The following is a 16746-nucleotide window of genomic DNA, read 5'->3' as shown; positions in this document are numbered from 1 at the left end:
CCGGCGCTAATAGCACCGGGGGGTTTGGCGGTAGGGCTAATAGCGCTGGCGGCGTTACCACCCAACTCGTGATGAGGCCCTATGTCTCAGAAGACGCCTTGACTATTATAGCCCCTGTTTAGCAAGGGGTGACCACTTCCCTTCCCTGCAGCAGAGACAGTCCCCATTGTAATCACTACCCTGAACCCCCAGACCCACTGGATAAGAGGGAGTGCTACACCTGTAAAATAAAATTGATTTTCACAGGAGATGGGCTACACCATGAGTTTTTAGATAATTACCTGGTCACAGACACCAGAGTATATTTTATAGGGATCCCAACTGGAACCCCTCTTGTTTTATAAAAACACCTAATATTTCTTAAATATTCCTAATCCCCTTCCTAGCATCACCTTGGCATGACATCTAAATGGTGATCTGCTATGTCAGCCCACCCTTCCTTGAAGGGGTCTCTGGGATTCATAGGGTGAGCCTGATGCAACAGACTCCTCCCCTGACTACAGGTGCCACCTACCTAGGCAGTTTCTGGGAGGCTGCCATGTTATCCTGCTACCTCACACATCGGTACTTGCCCTCTACTCATTAATATATACTTTTGAAGACTCAATGCCATCTCATTCTTTGACAACTACTTCTCAAGAACCTATAGAGAGGTTAGGAGATGCCAAGTAAATCAGCACATTGGACCTCACAAAAGCGTATTGGCAGGATACCCTGGACCCTTCTGACAAGGAAAAGACAGACTTTTCCATACCCCAAAGGCTCTTCCAATTCACTGTCCTTCCCTTTGGACTTCATTGTGCCCCTGCAATGTTCCAAAGATGAATGGGAAAGGTTGTGAGACCCTGTTCTACATTTGCCGTGGCCTACCTCGACAATATCACAGTAAGAGTTACGAGGACCGCTTGTACCACCTGTATGAAGTCACTGTGCATTGAAAAGGGCAGGATTCCACACCAACCCGAAAAGTGTCATCTAACACAAAATGCTGTGAAGTATCTTGCATGCTTTGTCGGGTATGGCATTATCAACCGCAAGCAGAGAATGTAAAAGCTTCTGCATTAACATCTCCCCCAAAATCCAAATGGGAACTAAGGGCGGGTGGAGACCAGATACAGGGAAGAGTATGCTGTGGCTTTGATGAAGGCTAGAACTCAAGCCAGAGAGGGACAGCTGAGGCATGAAGGGCCACCATCACCACCGAAGTAAACAGGTACCAGCGTCCTTCAACTGAGATGCTGCTGCTCCCAGCAGGATGAGACCGCATGGAGAGATGCAATCAAATGGGTGAATGAAGCCCGATGCCCGCGAGGGGCCAATAGAGAGCTGACCCCCGACGGGGTGAACAAAATCGAATAAGCAAATGGGTGAGAGATGCCTCAAGTCCACAAGGGACCAACTGAGAGCGTAACCCTGACCAGGGTGAATGAAGCTGAACAAGTGATGTGCCAAGTGATCCCTACAGCCCAGCCGGGGCTAAAAGAAGTAGTACCTCTGTGTACGGTGAGAGAAGTTGAGAACATAAAGGGGCCCCAGAAGCCCAAAGTCTACAAGAAACAATTCGGAAAACATCTTCTCCAGCAATGGGTGAATGAGCACCAGGAAGCACAAATGCAAGAGAAGCATGTAGCCGAGAGAAGGCTGAAAGAAGAAACACCTCTGTGTGGGGTGAACGAAGCAAAGCAACCAATCTGGCAAGAGATGCCCCAACGAGGAAGAAGAAAAGAAACAGAGAAGTGTGCAGAAAAAACCCAATACCCAATGAAGGTTGCCAGGAATCAGAAGCCAAGAAGGCCCAAAAATGAACATTCTGGAACTTGGGAGTACCGAGACTCCCGCTGCAAATCTATCTATCCGTGGAGAAAGGATAAAGCCCCAGGGTGGTACAAAGAAATTGGTTTGACTGCAACCAGAACTTTGAGAGCCCTTTTTACTTTTGAAATTCTTCTTTGGTTTGGAGACGCAAGAGATTCTCTGAACTCTGGGGAGAGCCACCTCTAATTCCTGGGGTTAAGAAACCCTCAACTAAGCTGTTGCTTAGAATCATTCTTTCTATCTTCTTTTGTAAGAGAGTAGGATAGTGTTAGGTTACCTAAGGTTTTGAATGGATGACTATATTTTAATTACCAAGACTTCCTGACCATCCTGACAAGCACCTTTATATGATTTTGTAGCACAGGGAACTCACCTTAGAGGCAGGGACTAGGATAGGTTTTCTTCCTTTATTTTGGATAAAGTAGTGTTGAACTATGCCTCATTGTCCGCCTCCTCTGTCTGACCTACCAAAGTATGGATATCCAATATACAATGTTTTACTGAATCCAGGATATAAGGAAGCAACACAAAATGTAGTAGGACCTTTTAGAAAGCAACACAATAAAGGATAAAAAGACAACAATATTGTTCCTCCTTCTAGATTAATCCCCACGAGTGTGATGAATCTACCCAGGCAAATATCTCCAAATTTGACAAGAAAATCTCTGAAACCTGTCAATCTCTGCATACTCTCTGGCTGCATTCATGTGAGTTTCCTGGTTCTCAGTGTTGAGTCTGGCTTCTCAAATCATTAATTGTGAAGGTGGACATGCTTCAGGGGTTTGCACAGGATTTTGGAGATCAAATGGGAATCAGCGAGTTTGAATGAGGACATTGAGTTCATCCATCAATACACAAAACCTAACAATCTCCTGTTTCCTTTGTGGGTTTAGTTTGCTTTGGCAGGGCAAGGCAGAGCCCATTTACCCAATTATTGTCATTTTTTATTATGGACACCTCATCAGTGTCTACTTTATATAGGGAATCAGAGTTTGTTTTGTTTAGTTAGTTAGGGAATCCATGATGTTTCTATGGAATGTGGTATTTTAGGTTAGGTTGGCATTTCTATGATAAATTATCCTTTCTATGCCATCTATATTATAGTCAGTGAAACCCTCATTTGTTTTGTCTTCCTTGTAAGAGTAATTTAGTTTGGGGTTTTCTTTATTTGAGGAGTTTTGCTTTGTTTTGTTCTTGATAGCAAAGGTTGTTTGAAATATTTTAAGTTTTTCTATTATTTTGTAAATGCAGCAACATAGAAAATAGGGTCAACTTTCATTTGCAGCTTTTTTCTTTTTTGTTTATTTTCATTTTGTTTCATTACTTCATTTTTAAAATAAATAAAATCACAGAGTGGGAGAAGGATGCCATAGCGTCCATCAGCAGCTACTTTGATGTTGATGCACGGCTGAATGTGGACACTTTCTCCTCCTTCTTCAAATTTGAAAAGAGGAGGCACACAGAGACTCTGCATCTGGTGGGACTGGTGGTGGGAATGATGGCAGTGGCAAACATGATCAGGATCCGATGATGGAGACTTAGGGGTGGTGGTGTTGGTGGACTGAAGGGAGAGTCTAGGAGGGGTCAGGCAACATTAAGCCTAGTAAAGGAGCAAGGAAGTACCTACCAAATACCTACAGATGTTTAGGAAGACCAAGATTAAGGCTCCCCCTTTACCCTCAGTCACTTCGGTGGGGGTTTATTTAAGGTTCTTTAGGGGATTTCATCAGCATAGGTAGGAATATTGGAGTGCCAGGTGATCATCAAGAGAGGCAAGCTACCTACCACCCTTACAACAGGTACAACAGCCCTCCTCAATCATCTTTGGTTTGACATTGACAAAGTGGGAAGTTTCTTGTTGCTGGCACCTTACAAGGTTCTGGCATGAATTGTTAGTTTTTTTTAAAATCGCGCCCCTTCTGTGACAGAATACTGAACACACATTAATGGTACCATACCCATGCACCGGAGGACCAGACCAATGCAAAAGTGGAGAATCGGAAGAGCAGGCCAGTTTGGGTAGTGGCCCGCAGCATTTCTGATAGTGCCACTCTGACCACATGTTAGCATGCCGCAGCTATCTATTGTTGTGGCAGTAGTAGAAAGTGCCAATAGCTAGCACTTTGCTAGTAAAATATTTTCTCCTACGCTTTCTTAAAAGAAAATAAGCAAAAAAATACTAAAAATAGAAAGAGAAAACCCTAACAGGACATGTAGAGTTTTATTCAATTTACTTTAGTTTAAGGCTTCATGTGTGTGAAGTATGTTCATTTCAATAGCAGCTGTTTACTCTCAAGAATGATGCCACTGAATGGGTAGGCCTCTACCCATCTCCCTTGAACATACGGCTGCAAACCCCTGCCCTGCTACCTCAGTGGTATGACTCCACAGATGCAGCTGTTTTATTACATACCTGTCTCTGCTCCATGAGAAAGCACCTACCAATCTCCCTCAGATGTCCAGCACACTGGAAATAGATGCCTCTCATCAACCATGACTCTGGTCCATGCGGAAGCCCCTACACATCTATTTTGGGGCACATCTCCCTAAACATTGTTGTTTGCTCTCAAGCCTGAGTCTTCTTTATGCAGAAGCCATTGCCCATGTACATCACTCTAGAACTAATCGATTCCCCTTGAGCCTGGTTCTGCCCCAAATGGAAGCCCTCACCCATCTGCTTCAGAGGTATAGATCCCCAAAAACTGCTCTTTGCCCTCAACCATGATTCTACTCCATGCAGAAGCACCCAAACATTGCCCTCAGAGGTATATCTCCCAGAAAGAGCAGTTTGCCCTCAAACCTGACTTCGCTACACACTGTTGAAGCTCCCATCATTCCCATTGGATACCGCATGGTTATAGCGATAGCAAAGGGCATTTTGGCTCCATGCAGATTCTACCAGATTTCAGTGTAGTGGTGCCAACTACTTTATACCAATTAAATGGATAGCTGTCAGGGATTTGGCATGTGTAGGTGTGGTGTGGGGAAGCATTAGTAGCTGTGGTGGCAACAGAAAACCAAGACAGGAACTAAGAAGGGGCCCACAGAAAACAAAAGAGCCAAAATAGGTGGGAAATGAATCGAAATGTCCCAAAAAGTGTATATTGGGGTAAACGACTAAAACTCCCAGAATTCCTATTGAGCAGTCCTCTTGCCAAGGACTTCAGAAATAACCCCCAAACCTCCCACCCCGCCCTTCTCATGATCCAATGCTAGTGATGCGGTTAGGTACAAGCAGAGGCATCCCTTCACCATTTCTCCTTCAAAAGCTTCCTCCAACCATTATAACCAGCTGACCGCCTCTGTTCTTCAGACCCAATGCTGACATCCTGTCACCTATTCAACAAGGCATGTTTCCCGGAGCCAGGACATTGCTCAACAACCCCAGGGCTCAATAGAGATGCGTGGGCACCACATAAGTGTTTGTTAAGTTTGTTTTAGAAAGCCATAACACTGTTAGAATTCGTGACATTAATCAAAGTGACACCCACCTCCGAGCTTGGTGTGAACGATTGGAAACCCACACAGAAATACAGTCGAGTGTTCTATTAATAGAGGGTGTGATATGCTAAGGTACACGTGCAGAACACACATCCTGGCCGACTGCATTGTGTTTTACAGGGCTTACAGCAGCTGGATAGAAATTCTCCAAAGCAGACATGAACACCTGCATTAAGACTGAATGATTTAAGTGGAAAGTGATAACTGCATTGAGGCCAAGGGGTCATACTTGGTGAATCTAATACCAGCTAGGCTCTATTGCTATTGCATTTGCTTCTTCTATGGTTATGAGAAGAAATGAGTGGGATAACAACACCAATACACTAAACACATGTGTAACTATGAATGAATGAGTAATAAGAACTTAACACCACAAATATGGCATAAAGGAAACTGAGTTACCAAAAACTCCTGCTTACCTATCCATACCCACGCCCTAACCTTCTTTTCAGTGCCCCCAATTCCCCCGTCCTATCCACATCCTCTACCTACCTCTCAATTACCCAGTGGGTGCCTCGAGATGCCCTGTTTAACACACTTCAGGCATCTTTTGCCAACAAAGGTGGGAGGTTTGTGAACATGCGGCTCCTCTGGTTATGGCTAAGGTGTGGTTAACATACCAGACTTCACAGTATTATGGTGCCTCTGATGCCATTGCATCACTGGCTTAATGAAGTGAATGCAAATAACAAATGGGGGTGGGAGGGTGAGCCCTGGGAGACTCTCTGCTAAACATGAGTCCAGGTTACAAGAGTCTTACCCAGAGGCTTAAGCTCACTATCTTTCACAGAGGAGAAATATCCTAAACATATCAGTCTTTGTCCTGCCCTGGGCAGTACAGCACCGAAATGCTAGGCAATTCTCCTCTGAACAAGAGTACCAACAGCAACCCCAGACACGTGTTTCAGTCTGGTTGAACCTCATCAGTAGGGTGTAGCTGCGCCTCTCTAAGAATAGTGAGCAAGAGGTCAACGTCTGGATACCCCTAGTAACTGAGGGTGAGACCCAAAGTTACTTGAAATATGCAAATAACAAGGGGGGTCCTGGGAGATTCTCTGCCAGACATGAGTCCTGGTTACAAGAGCCTTACCCATAGTCTTTAGCTCACTATCTTTCACAGAGTAGAAATATCCTAAACATATCAGTCTTTGTCCTGCCCTGGGGCAGTCCAGCACCGAAATGCTATGCAATTCTCCTCTGAACAAGAGTGCCAACAGCAACCCCAGACACGTGTTTCTGTCTGGTTGAACCTCATCAGTAGGGTGCAGCTGTTCCTCTCTAAGAATAGTGAGCAAGGGGTCCACGTCTGGATTCCCCTAGTAACTGAGAGTGAGACCCAAAGTTACTTGAAATATGCAAATAACAAGGGGGTCCTGGGAGACCAGATGTGGACCCCTTGCTCACTATTCTTGTGCACCTACTCCCACCTCTAATAATGCACCTACAATCTGGGTGTGAAACATCTTCCCTGTTGGGAGTGCAGCTCAATATGCTATGACCATGAACCCGTTTACTACATGGGTTTACAATGCATCTGACACAGTTGGAATTGTAAAGGAAGGCACACTAGACTTATTTGTGGTGGTTGCCCTTCCCCCACGCCCCTTTCATGCAATCAATCTCTCCAGCAAACACCTCTACAGGACAGTCTTACACACTGTAACTGTGTGTTTATATGTTTACACCCTTCTCAGGGTCTTAAATATCACTTTCCAGTGTCAGAAAAAGATGTCAAATGCTACTCAATTGTTATTTCATTTGTTCTGTTTGTGGATAATCACAAAAAATTAACAGCAGTTATAACCATCTGTTCAATATTGGATTTTCTCACTGCCAAATAGGTCAGCACAAGTTGGAGAACATGTGCATGGCACAGTATATGCTTTTCATCCCTTAGACATAGAGCAGTTATCACACTGGAGCTGAAAAGCCGAAGCTTAACTGCCAGGGACTCAGCCATACTGCTACTAACTGCTGAACATTTGCCAATATGTCTGCTCCCCTGTTGGTCCTATTACCTAACGTTTGCATTAACAACGTGACTTGTTATCCTCTTGCTCAAAATAGATGGGGAATGTGATTCTGAGCACTTTATTAGCCATGCATTCAGTTCCTTACTTGTTGGGGTACATTTCCATGGTGAAGCGACATTTCCATAGATTGGTCCATAGTTTCCTGTGGGGGGCATGATTTTGCAGCACCGAATGCATTCACACAGATGCAGCTGTTCATCCTGCACAAAGAAATTCCACTTGGAAGATATAACTATGGATAACTAGGTACAATGGGCTGCTGGGCAGGAGGAAAATTAATGTGGCACTCAACAAGGTGTACACCTACAATATGTTGACACTAAACTTGTTGCAGTGCCAGTTTTGGTGCTGTTTGTTACTGAACGATGATGTGCTGCACTGACCTGTTCTGGTCTGTGAGATGTCACAAGCTGAGTGCAGACAGGATGTGTGGCAATTGCTTTGTGTTTCTTTTCTGTACTCTTAATTTGTTTGCGTTTTGTAGGATTTTAGGTGCTATTTCTGAGAGTGTGTTCCTTCAATTCGGCACCGCTCGTTGTCAGGTCTGGTGTTGGAGTTGGAAGTGATATCAATGGTGGTGTCAAAGCCCTGTACAATTCTCTTAAAATGAGAGCGCAGAATATACTTAACCTCTTGATTATCATCAACATCATTGTCCCCAGCATCAAATTAAACCCCAAAGAAATGGAAACTCAGGAAGATGCAATGGGTGCTGCAGACTGTGCGATATGGAGCGCCTCAACAACTGGTGATTGCCACATATCTACCCTTATCTGCTGCTGAGCATTTATTCATGTTCCCTTCTGCCACATATTCAGTTGGCAGCTCACATAGATTAGAGGATACGTTATCCCATATATAATATATGTCAGCCTGTGTAACCTGTCTAAAAGCTAGTAAATAATGTTCCTTATTACAGGTGAGTTGTGAAATCACTACTGACCTGTGTTATGAATCAAAGGTATTCATCTCTTCTCCCCAACAGGGAGCCTCCCCCTTTGAGGCTACAGAGGTGAGTCTGATCCTCAAAACCCTCCCTAGGGGTCTGGGCAAGTGGGACCTCACTGGGAGAGACTCCACAAGGACTCCCGTTCCTGTGAGGAACTCCCTAGGACACACAGCAGAGTAGCATACATGGGACTATCTGCTATGAAGACTAATGTAACATCTGCATATTTGGCTGAAGATAATGCTGGAACCAATAAGCCCAGAGAAGGAAAGGAGAATGTCTCTTTAAGAGAAAATGCATACTTAACTGGGAATACTGGAGGAACAGAGAGAAGCAGAGGGTTACTACACTGTGGAAGCCCCCCGGAATGAGCACACCTTGGAGAGACAGACCTGGGATGAGTCGTGGATCCTGTGACTTTTGAAGAGCTACAGAACACCAGAGTGAGACGCCCGAAGCCTGTTGTACTGAACAATGGAAGAGCCATTGAGAAGCAGGAAAGCAGAGTCCTGTGTCAGGTGGTGGCGAGACCACATCCATATCGTGGTGCATAGGGCACCCAACGAAACATGCCAAGACCATCAGAAAAAGCAAATGGGAGCGCAAACAGCTTCCTAATGTTAACCCCTGTGTATGGCATAAAAGAAGCCGAGAACGGGAGATTCATGAAAAAGGAGTATGAGAAAGCAACTGGGAAGGCGAACAGCTTTCCAACCTCACCCTCCATGTACGGCAGAATGAAAGCCAAGAACAGGAGCGTGACAAAAGCAAAGAATGAGAAAGGCAGTATTGAAGAGGATGACCCAAGCGAATGCCATGGGCCACAACGCTCTCCGATTTACAGAAAGGTAACAAGGAGAACAGGAGAAGTGGGAGTCTGCCTGGTCAGCCGAAAATGAGAGGGGAAACCCATCCCAGTACTCACAACAAGTTACTTAAAATAAACCTGGGTAATTGGAACTGTGTAGTGCTGATAAAGAGGATTTTGAATGCCCCTTTGTGGGAAGTCTATGAAGACTCTGAACAAAGACCCGATAAAGGAGGAAAATTACCATATGAGCATCAACATGAGAAGTATAGAATATGTGGCATTAAAAATCTTATACTAAAGAAGGACAGACAAGACTATCAAGTGAACAAGATAGTTACAAAGAGAAAACCCAGGAGAAGGGAAATAACAAGTGGGAAGAACCCACATCCAAGCTGAGAAAGCCTTGATCAATAGATCATGAGAAGTCTAAAACGTCCAACAAGAATCTGAGAAGGTATCATGGAGAAATTTGTCACAGATACTTCAGTAAAGAGAGCACAAAACCAAAGACTGTGTAGAAGAGTTACAAGATTTAATGCATGGGCTAAAGAGACACTATTACAGAAGATTATGCCAAGAAAGCAGCTCAAGAACGGACTCATTGATACAAAGAGACTGTCAGAAGATATTGATTCACCAGGGGAATCATGCCAAAATTCTGGACTTTAAGTTAGTCATGTTAGCGGTAGGGTCAGATAGAATTAGATTCGGACTAAGGACTTTCCTTTCTTTGGCACCCCTAACGACAGACAAGCACCTTTAGTTGCTTTAGTTCTTTAGATATGTAGGGAACTCCCTCTAGAAATAGTGAAAGATAATTTGAATAAAAGTGAGATAGAATGTCCCCAAAGATTCTGACTCCTTCTTCCGACCCACCACACCTGTCATAAGAAGATAACATCATTACTGCTCTGTATTGATTTTTTTGACAGTTGAGTTGGGCCATCACAATGCCTGCTGCTGGAGCCAGCACAGAGCTGAGTTCCAGCTGTCACTGCAGAACTTAACTAAAGCTGTGAAAAGCATTTGGAATTCCTTTCCTGTAAAGTAACTTTCTGAGACACTTCACAGACATTTATTGATAAGGAACTGTTATGGCTGTATGTTTATTTTGTGCACTGCTGCAGTTTCAAACATAGGAGTAAGAATCTATCTGGATGTCATTACCTTGTTTAAGTGCACAAGGTTTTTAGATGCATTTAATCAAACTCCCTAAAACGGTTTACTGCTTATTCATTTTATTTTAAATCCAGACTGATTCTTCACTGATTATATGTATCATCAACTGGAAGATCTCTTACATTAGATTAAGCAAGAGGCCGGATATTAAAGGGGATGAGAGTGTGTAGCCTTGTAGTATACGGAATAAAATATCCCCTAACTTATGTAAAAAAGGATATTGCAAGCCACAATGCCTGCTGCTGCTTGAGACAGAACAGAGTAGAATGTGTGCTGACTCTGGAAAAATCAATTAAAACCCTGACTATCTCTTCAGATTACGTCATTCTAAAATACTGTTCTGGAACACTTTACAGCCATCAACTGATAAGAAACTGTTTATAGCAATATGTTTATTTTGTGACTGACGTAGTTTAACACTGAAGAGCAAGCACCTAGTTGTATACCATCACTTATTGTTAAATAATAAAAGGGCCCTTAAATCCATTTTAAGAAACTGCTTAAAATGTTTTCTAATAAAAATACTACAAGCTGCAGATGTTTATTTTCTACCCCTCCAGATTCTACATAGAATGTATGTATCAGCATCTGGACAATGACCTTCATTAGTGTCTGAAGAGACAATGGGTCTCATTATGAGTTGGGCGGAAATTCTGTGGTAAACTCATGTAACGTTATCATGGGATTACGAGTGGTGGAGGCAGTGTAAATCCCCATTTTCTAAATCTGAAGGACTCCATGAGGATTTTGGATTCTCACAAGACTACATTGTTTAAGGTAGTAATCAATGTATAAATGAGTTGTATGTCCTGGCAATAGTCAACAGTTGGCTGAAATATTAAGGCCTGAAGCAGGTTCACAAGGTCTTTCAAAGTAACCAATACCAATAGCAAAGGTAAAATGGCAAATGTCTGATGGGCACCTTAGGCCACCTACCCTATATCCAATATGCATGTCTATAAGAAGTTGAGAAAAACTGTAGTTCACAGGTTTATCTATAGTATGGTTTCACTTAGCAAACCCTTAGCCTCTGAAGATGACTATGATAGACAAGTGCAGGCAATAAAATTCAGTTATAAGTTCCATATACCATATGTTAAGGAGGTGATATGACATGCCTCATGGAGCTGACATGGCCAGTAATGTCCTGCCACCCAAGTTAAAGGCCAGAGCAAAGTGAGAGTATCTTAACATGGTCAGTTGTGTCATTTTTGGCAGGGTCATCCCACCGAGGAATGTTGTACCACCATCTATGTATATATTTGTGAAAGTGTGTTTGTATGTTCGGGGTTGGCTCCAGCCCCATAACAGTTGGTGGGCTGAAATGTTGGCCCACGGTCAGCATACCAATCTGGGGTGTACTGGTGATAGTGAAATTTGACCAACTCCACCCATTTGCCTTGCACAGGATAGGGTCCAGCCCTGTGCTATCAGTATAGGCGATTGCGGGAGACTGCCCATTTTGCGACTTCCAAAAATAGGAAGTTATGACACAGTAGAACAAACACAAGGCTATAGAAGACCCTCACGTGCATGTCAGTTACAGACCTGTGTAACACCGGGTTGCACCGCTAGTTAGCAATAAAAACAGGCACTGAAAATGAGTCTTTGGCAAAACTTCAATTTTCTTCTGGATCAAATTAAGCAGCTACATATAAAGACCCCAAAAAGAATATTACAACGGATCCAAAAAAAAAAACTCTGACAACTTAAAGTTAAAATCTGATTATAATGTCTGTCGAACAGTTCACATTGAATAACAATCCCCAGAGCGGAGAAACAATATTGGCAAGACTAGAAGATTATTATTTCCTTTCTCAAAAAACTATTGGAAGATTACTTTTCTTTTCAAACAATTCGAAAATTATGCTCGTTGTTAGTCAGGCGCATAGGTATAATAAGGTTGTCACTAAATTTGAACGGTTTAACAAAGGTTCCATGCATTATAATTAGATTTCAAGTTGTTGGAGTTTTCTTTTTTTCTTCGTGGACACATGGTATTGTTCCTATTTGGACTCTTAATGTGTAGCTACTTGATTAGTGTCAAATGAAAATTGAAGTTTGAATGAATTGGCACTGGTTTCGTTTTCAGTCATGTTTTTACTTCTATTATAAGCAGCTGTATATGTTGCTACGGCCAATTTATGGAAATTGAACGTGACAATTCGATTCCAGTAATTAAAATGTAAGTGTAGAACTGACTAGGCTAAGGGTGGGATTAAACTGCCATCAACCAACTGTATAATATTGCCATTCGCACCCGCGATTGAAAGATGCGGGTGCTACTGGCTTTTGAAAAAAAAAGGAAATTTAGCTTCAAGCATAGCATCTGCTCCTATCATAGGAAGTCTGTTTTCAGTGTTGATGACCATCAATGCTGATACATATGTTTTGGCTTGTGAGCTGTAAATGTGCATGTATATAATAATGTGTTTGATATTGTTATTCCCAAGTAAAAAGCAATAATATATTATTTGAGTTAAGAGAAGATGAAATAGAGCATCAGAGCAGCTTTCCCTGCTTAGGAGGTAGTAAAGAGGGTTTTCTTGCCACATAGTGTTTTCACAAAACATTTTGACGTTGACTCTCTTTTGTCTCACAGGCACTGAAGAAGAGAGGTTGGCGCTTGAGACTGCCCTAATGTACGGTGTGAAAAAGAAGACTCTACAAGATGTTCCTGTAGAGAGGTCAGAGGTGGACATGGATTTTCAAGTGGACAATGTGGTCCTAGGAAGCGACTTGAAAGTCATCATCACTTTCGTGAACGGCAGCCAGGAGCGCCTGAGTGCAACATCACATCTAAATGGGAATGTTGTGTTTTACACCGGCGTCCCGAAATCCGAATTCAAGAACAAGACCATTGAAGTTAATCTGGAACCTGACAATTGTAAGATTTCACTTTGCAAACATCACTCAATTCAATACTACCATCATTTTCTGAGATGCATGACAACAAGTGGAGGTCAATCACAGAATTGGTGGAGGTTCTGATTTTCATAAAATACATATATACATTTCAAATTCCTTTAGTAAATGATAGTTTTCTTAATAAAATGATCAACTTTGTACCCACACTCTCTTTAACCACCCTCACTCCTCTCCTACCTGCACATGGTGTCTCAAAACAGGATTTCTCTATGTGCAGTACAGCCTCATTCTCAAATTCCTTTATATCTACAAAGCCAATCATGGTCTGGCTCTCTCTGTCTAGCCAGCTGTATCTTCCCCTTCTTCCACTCTCAAGTCCCAAGACCTGCTCAATCTCTTTATTCTTCACCCAAAATTCACTCCCCCCATGTCCAGTTGTCTCATCAGCTGTACAATTTCTGAGTAGCCTTTGCTTTCCTGTTCCATTGCTTTTTTGTATAGGTAAATTTCCAACAAATATATCAATGGAAGTGCCTCACTAAGTGACATAGAGCTATGGCTTGTAGGAGTTATGGGTCCCTCAAAGAGACACAGCATGCAGCAGACATTTCACAAGAGCATCCACTGGTTGGTGTGAAGAAGAGTGCATCCAATGCTCAAGTGTGACTGCTTCTTTAGTCACTTATAGCATTACTTTGCTCACACAGGCAGTAGAGCATATGCATGATTGAATTCCAGTGGTTCAGCAGAGGAATTTCTAGCTGGTGGTGTGGGAGTTTATGTTACACCTGCACACTTGCAGAGCATTTCTTGAGCTATAGGACTGGTCAAAAACCCACTCTGCCATTGTCTTCTTTACTTTATTCCAGATGTCTGTGTTTGTGTGGCTTTAGCCATCAAAGCCCTGCATGCAAAAAGTGGCTTGTTGATGGAAAGCATACTGCTACTGTGATGACCTCTCTTGCTGGGCAGTTTTGCCAATAGATGGGACCGTAACCCAATGTGACGTTACAGTCATACAGACAGTGTGTTGGTGGGTCATCCATATATCACTTGTGAAGTGGACTTTCCTACAATCCAACCTGTCTAATGTTTTTCTCACTGCAAGAACTACCTAATCATAGAACTAAGGATATCATTGCATGAAAAGTAATTCTCACTGGGAATTTGGTAGCGAGCAGCCGCAGCATTTATGATCAGATCTCTAAAATGTGTGCTCAGGTTGGCATACAGAAACTGCACTCATGCATGGTTATGATGCTAGTTCTGGCTGCACTGAAATTACTCACTGAGACTGGCCAGTTGCATACTGATTGTTCCCCTTCCACTACTATAGCTTTGCACTCAGCAAGGAATACTTTGCTGCAGGCTTAGCACATATCCTGCTTTTGGGTGACAAAGCAGGGTAGTGCCAACATGCAGATGAGTGTTAGCTGATTCTGAGGGCGGGGGGGACTTTTGCTGTATATGTTGGTCTCATTCCTGTGCATTATGTTACTTCATTCAGCTAATCATTGCCACAGGCTTCTGGCGCAACACCCTTTTTGGCACAATCGGCAGGTGGCAAAATGCAGCCCCCGAACCAGAAAAAAATATTTCCAGACAGAAAAGATGTGCTTTGGACCCAAACTAGTGACAATAGTTACAATTGGCTGATGACCAGAGATAGGAAGGGCGGAAAGATGGTGCTCCACAAGGCGAACAAGGTCCATAGGTATCACTGAATGCTGTGATGGCCACTTGATGCTGCCATTGCTTGACAATGATCTACCCCTTTGACACTTTCAAGTCTCTGTGCAAAAGATGGTAGGAGGGATGTGTGCTTTGTGGAATATATGCACTCTTAATGCATGCAGGGTTATGCTGGCAGCCACCATTTTTGGGGTTCGCTTGCTGCTTCATCAAAACATTTGGCTCACTGCAAAGCTGGTTTGGACCCAGTATCAGTGTTCTGAGATATAGTTCTGTGCCTTCTCTTGCAACAAGGTGGGCTATAGTCAATGTATTATTATTATTATTGTTATTATTATTATTATTATTATTATTATTATTATTATTATTATTATTATTATTATGTGTTTATGTGTATATGGTTCAAAGAACCTTTACAAACAATACATAATAACATATCACTAAAATACATGATATATTTCAGTTTGTTAATCAGCATCTTTCAAGTTACACAAAATTAACATACAATTCATCATGATATTGAGCCTAAAATAGCTATAAAAGAGGGTTATAAAATACAGTAAACAATGTTAACCACATATACTATAAATTGTAACTACAACTTAGTACAGTCAAAATTGCTATACTCTTTCACACAACGAAGGAATACAAGCTAATGGGTGAAGTCTGGATATACTAAATCTCATACCAAGTTAAACTGCAGGTTACATTCTTCTCTGGGCATAGGCATAAACTTAAACCGTCTTCTACTCTTTGGCCTCTGCATAGTCACCCACATGGCCTATACAGTGGTTAATACCTTTCCTTTAGCTATGTAACATTAAAACCATGAGTCCTAAGGCTCAATAAATAATACAAATTATAAACAACCTCATCATTAGCGGTACATTCTATGCCTGCCTTGCCATGTTAACTTCCGCCAGTTCCTTCTCCACCTTACTTACCCCAGACACAAAACAGTGAGATACTAACTCTTTCTGAGTCGGAATTCATACAATAATTCCAAACGTCCTGTTGTTTTATTGATTCATAATCATGGACCAACCCGACCCTATAATGTCATATAGACAATACCTAGCTTTATACATTGGGTAAGGACATGTCTAGGTGTTTCTAGTTTGCCAATTACATTACATATCCTACATATCCTACATGTCCTTTCCGCTTCAGGAATGTTATTTCTAACTCCCAAAAGAATTAGTAGTGGGAGTTGGTTTGTTCGCAGTTTCAGGCAGAATGCTTGCATTGCCAGGCAACGACAAGTATTGTTGTGTCTGCAGATAAGAGTCTACAATGTTAGCTACGTATTTGTGATTCAAGAGTGTTTCTAAATGTGATTAGTTGTTAACCCAATCCCATTTCCTTACTTTGTTGTTGTACAATTGGTTTAGAACAGTTAACCTTGTCCCTCTATCAAAGTCAGGTCTCCAGCTTATTTTCCCAAAGATCCTGGTCATCAAGTGACCATAATCAGTTTTATATTGGCGATGTTGAGGCTCCCCCTTCTCACACAAGTTGGCAAGCAACTGGCATTGTGGGTTAGAGTTGACATTTATGTACAAACGGCCTTTGCGTATCATTAGCTGTGCTTTCAAGGAAACCAACCCCAATTCCAGTCTCAAATATTCTATGGGGGTGGAGGGGATTGACTTTAATATGCACTTCCAAAAATAGCTCTCCAAACGATCAAGCCATTGATAATCCTCCATGCAAAGGGCCTCCAGTCCACATAGGACTGTTGGGCAAAAGGATTGTTTGCATAAAGTTATTATCCCATCCAAGGTATAACCCGCCGTCCTAGCTGCAAATGTGCTCACCAGGGCGGTCAGACGATCGATAGGCCTTAACAGTTTTTGCCCCTTTAATTCCACTGTAAGCCCTGATGTGCTAACATCGAG

General features: G+C 42.4%; 1 protein-coding gene across 1 annotated transcript in view; it reads left to right on the top strand.

Moving 5' to 3' along the window:
* Positions 1-16746, top strand: part of F13A1 (coagulation factor XIII A chain) — a 767832-nt gene that overhangs the window by 576877 nt on the left and 174209 nt on the right. Inside the window, exon 12 of the mRNA XM_069613463.1 lies at positions 12891-13175. Coding sequence (XP_069469564.1) covers positions 12891-13175 — 285 coding nt within the window. The remainder of the gene's footprint in view (positions 1-12890; positions 13176-16746) is intronic.

The sequence above is a fragment of the Ambystoma mexicanum genome, chromosome 5p, assembly GCF_040938575.1.
Source record: "Ambystoma mexicanum isolate Mex_15411 chromosome 5p, UKY_AmexF1_1, whole genome shotgun sequence".
NCBI lineage: Eukaryota > Metazoa > Chordata > Amphibia > Caudata > Ambystomatidae > Ambystoma > Ambystoma mexicanum.
Note: the sequence above shows the minus strand (reverse complement) of the source record. Positions and strands in the feature narration are given on the sequence as shown.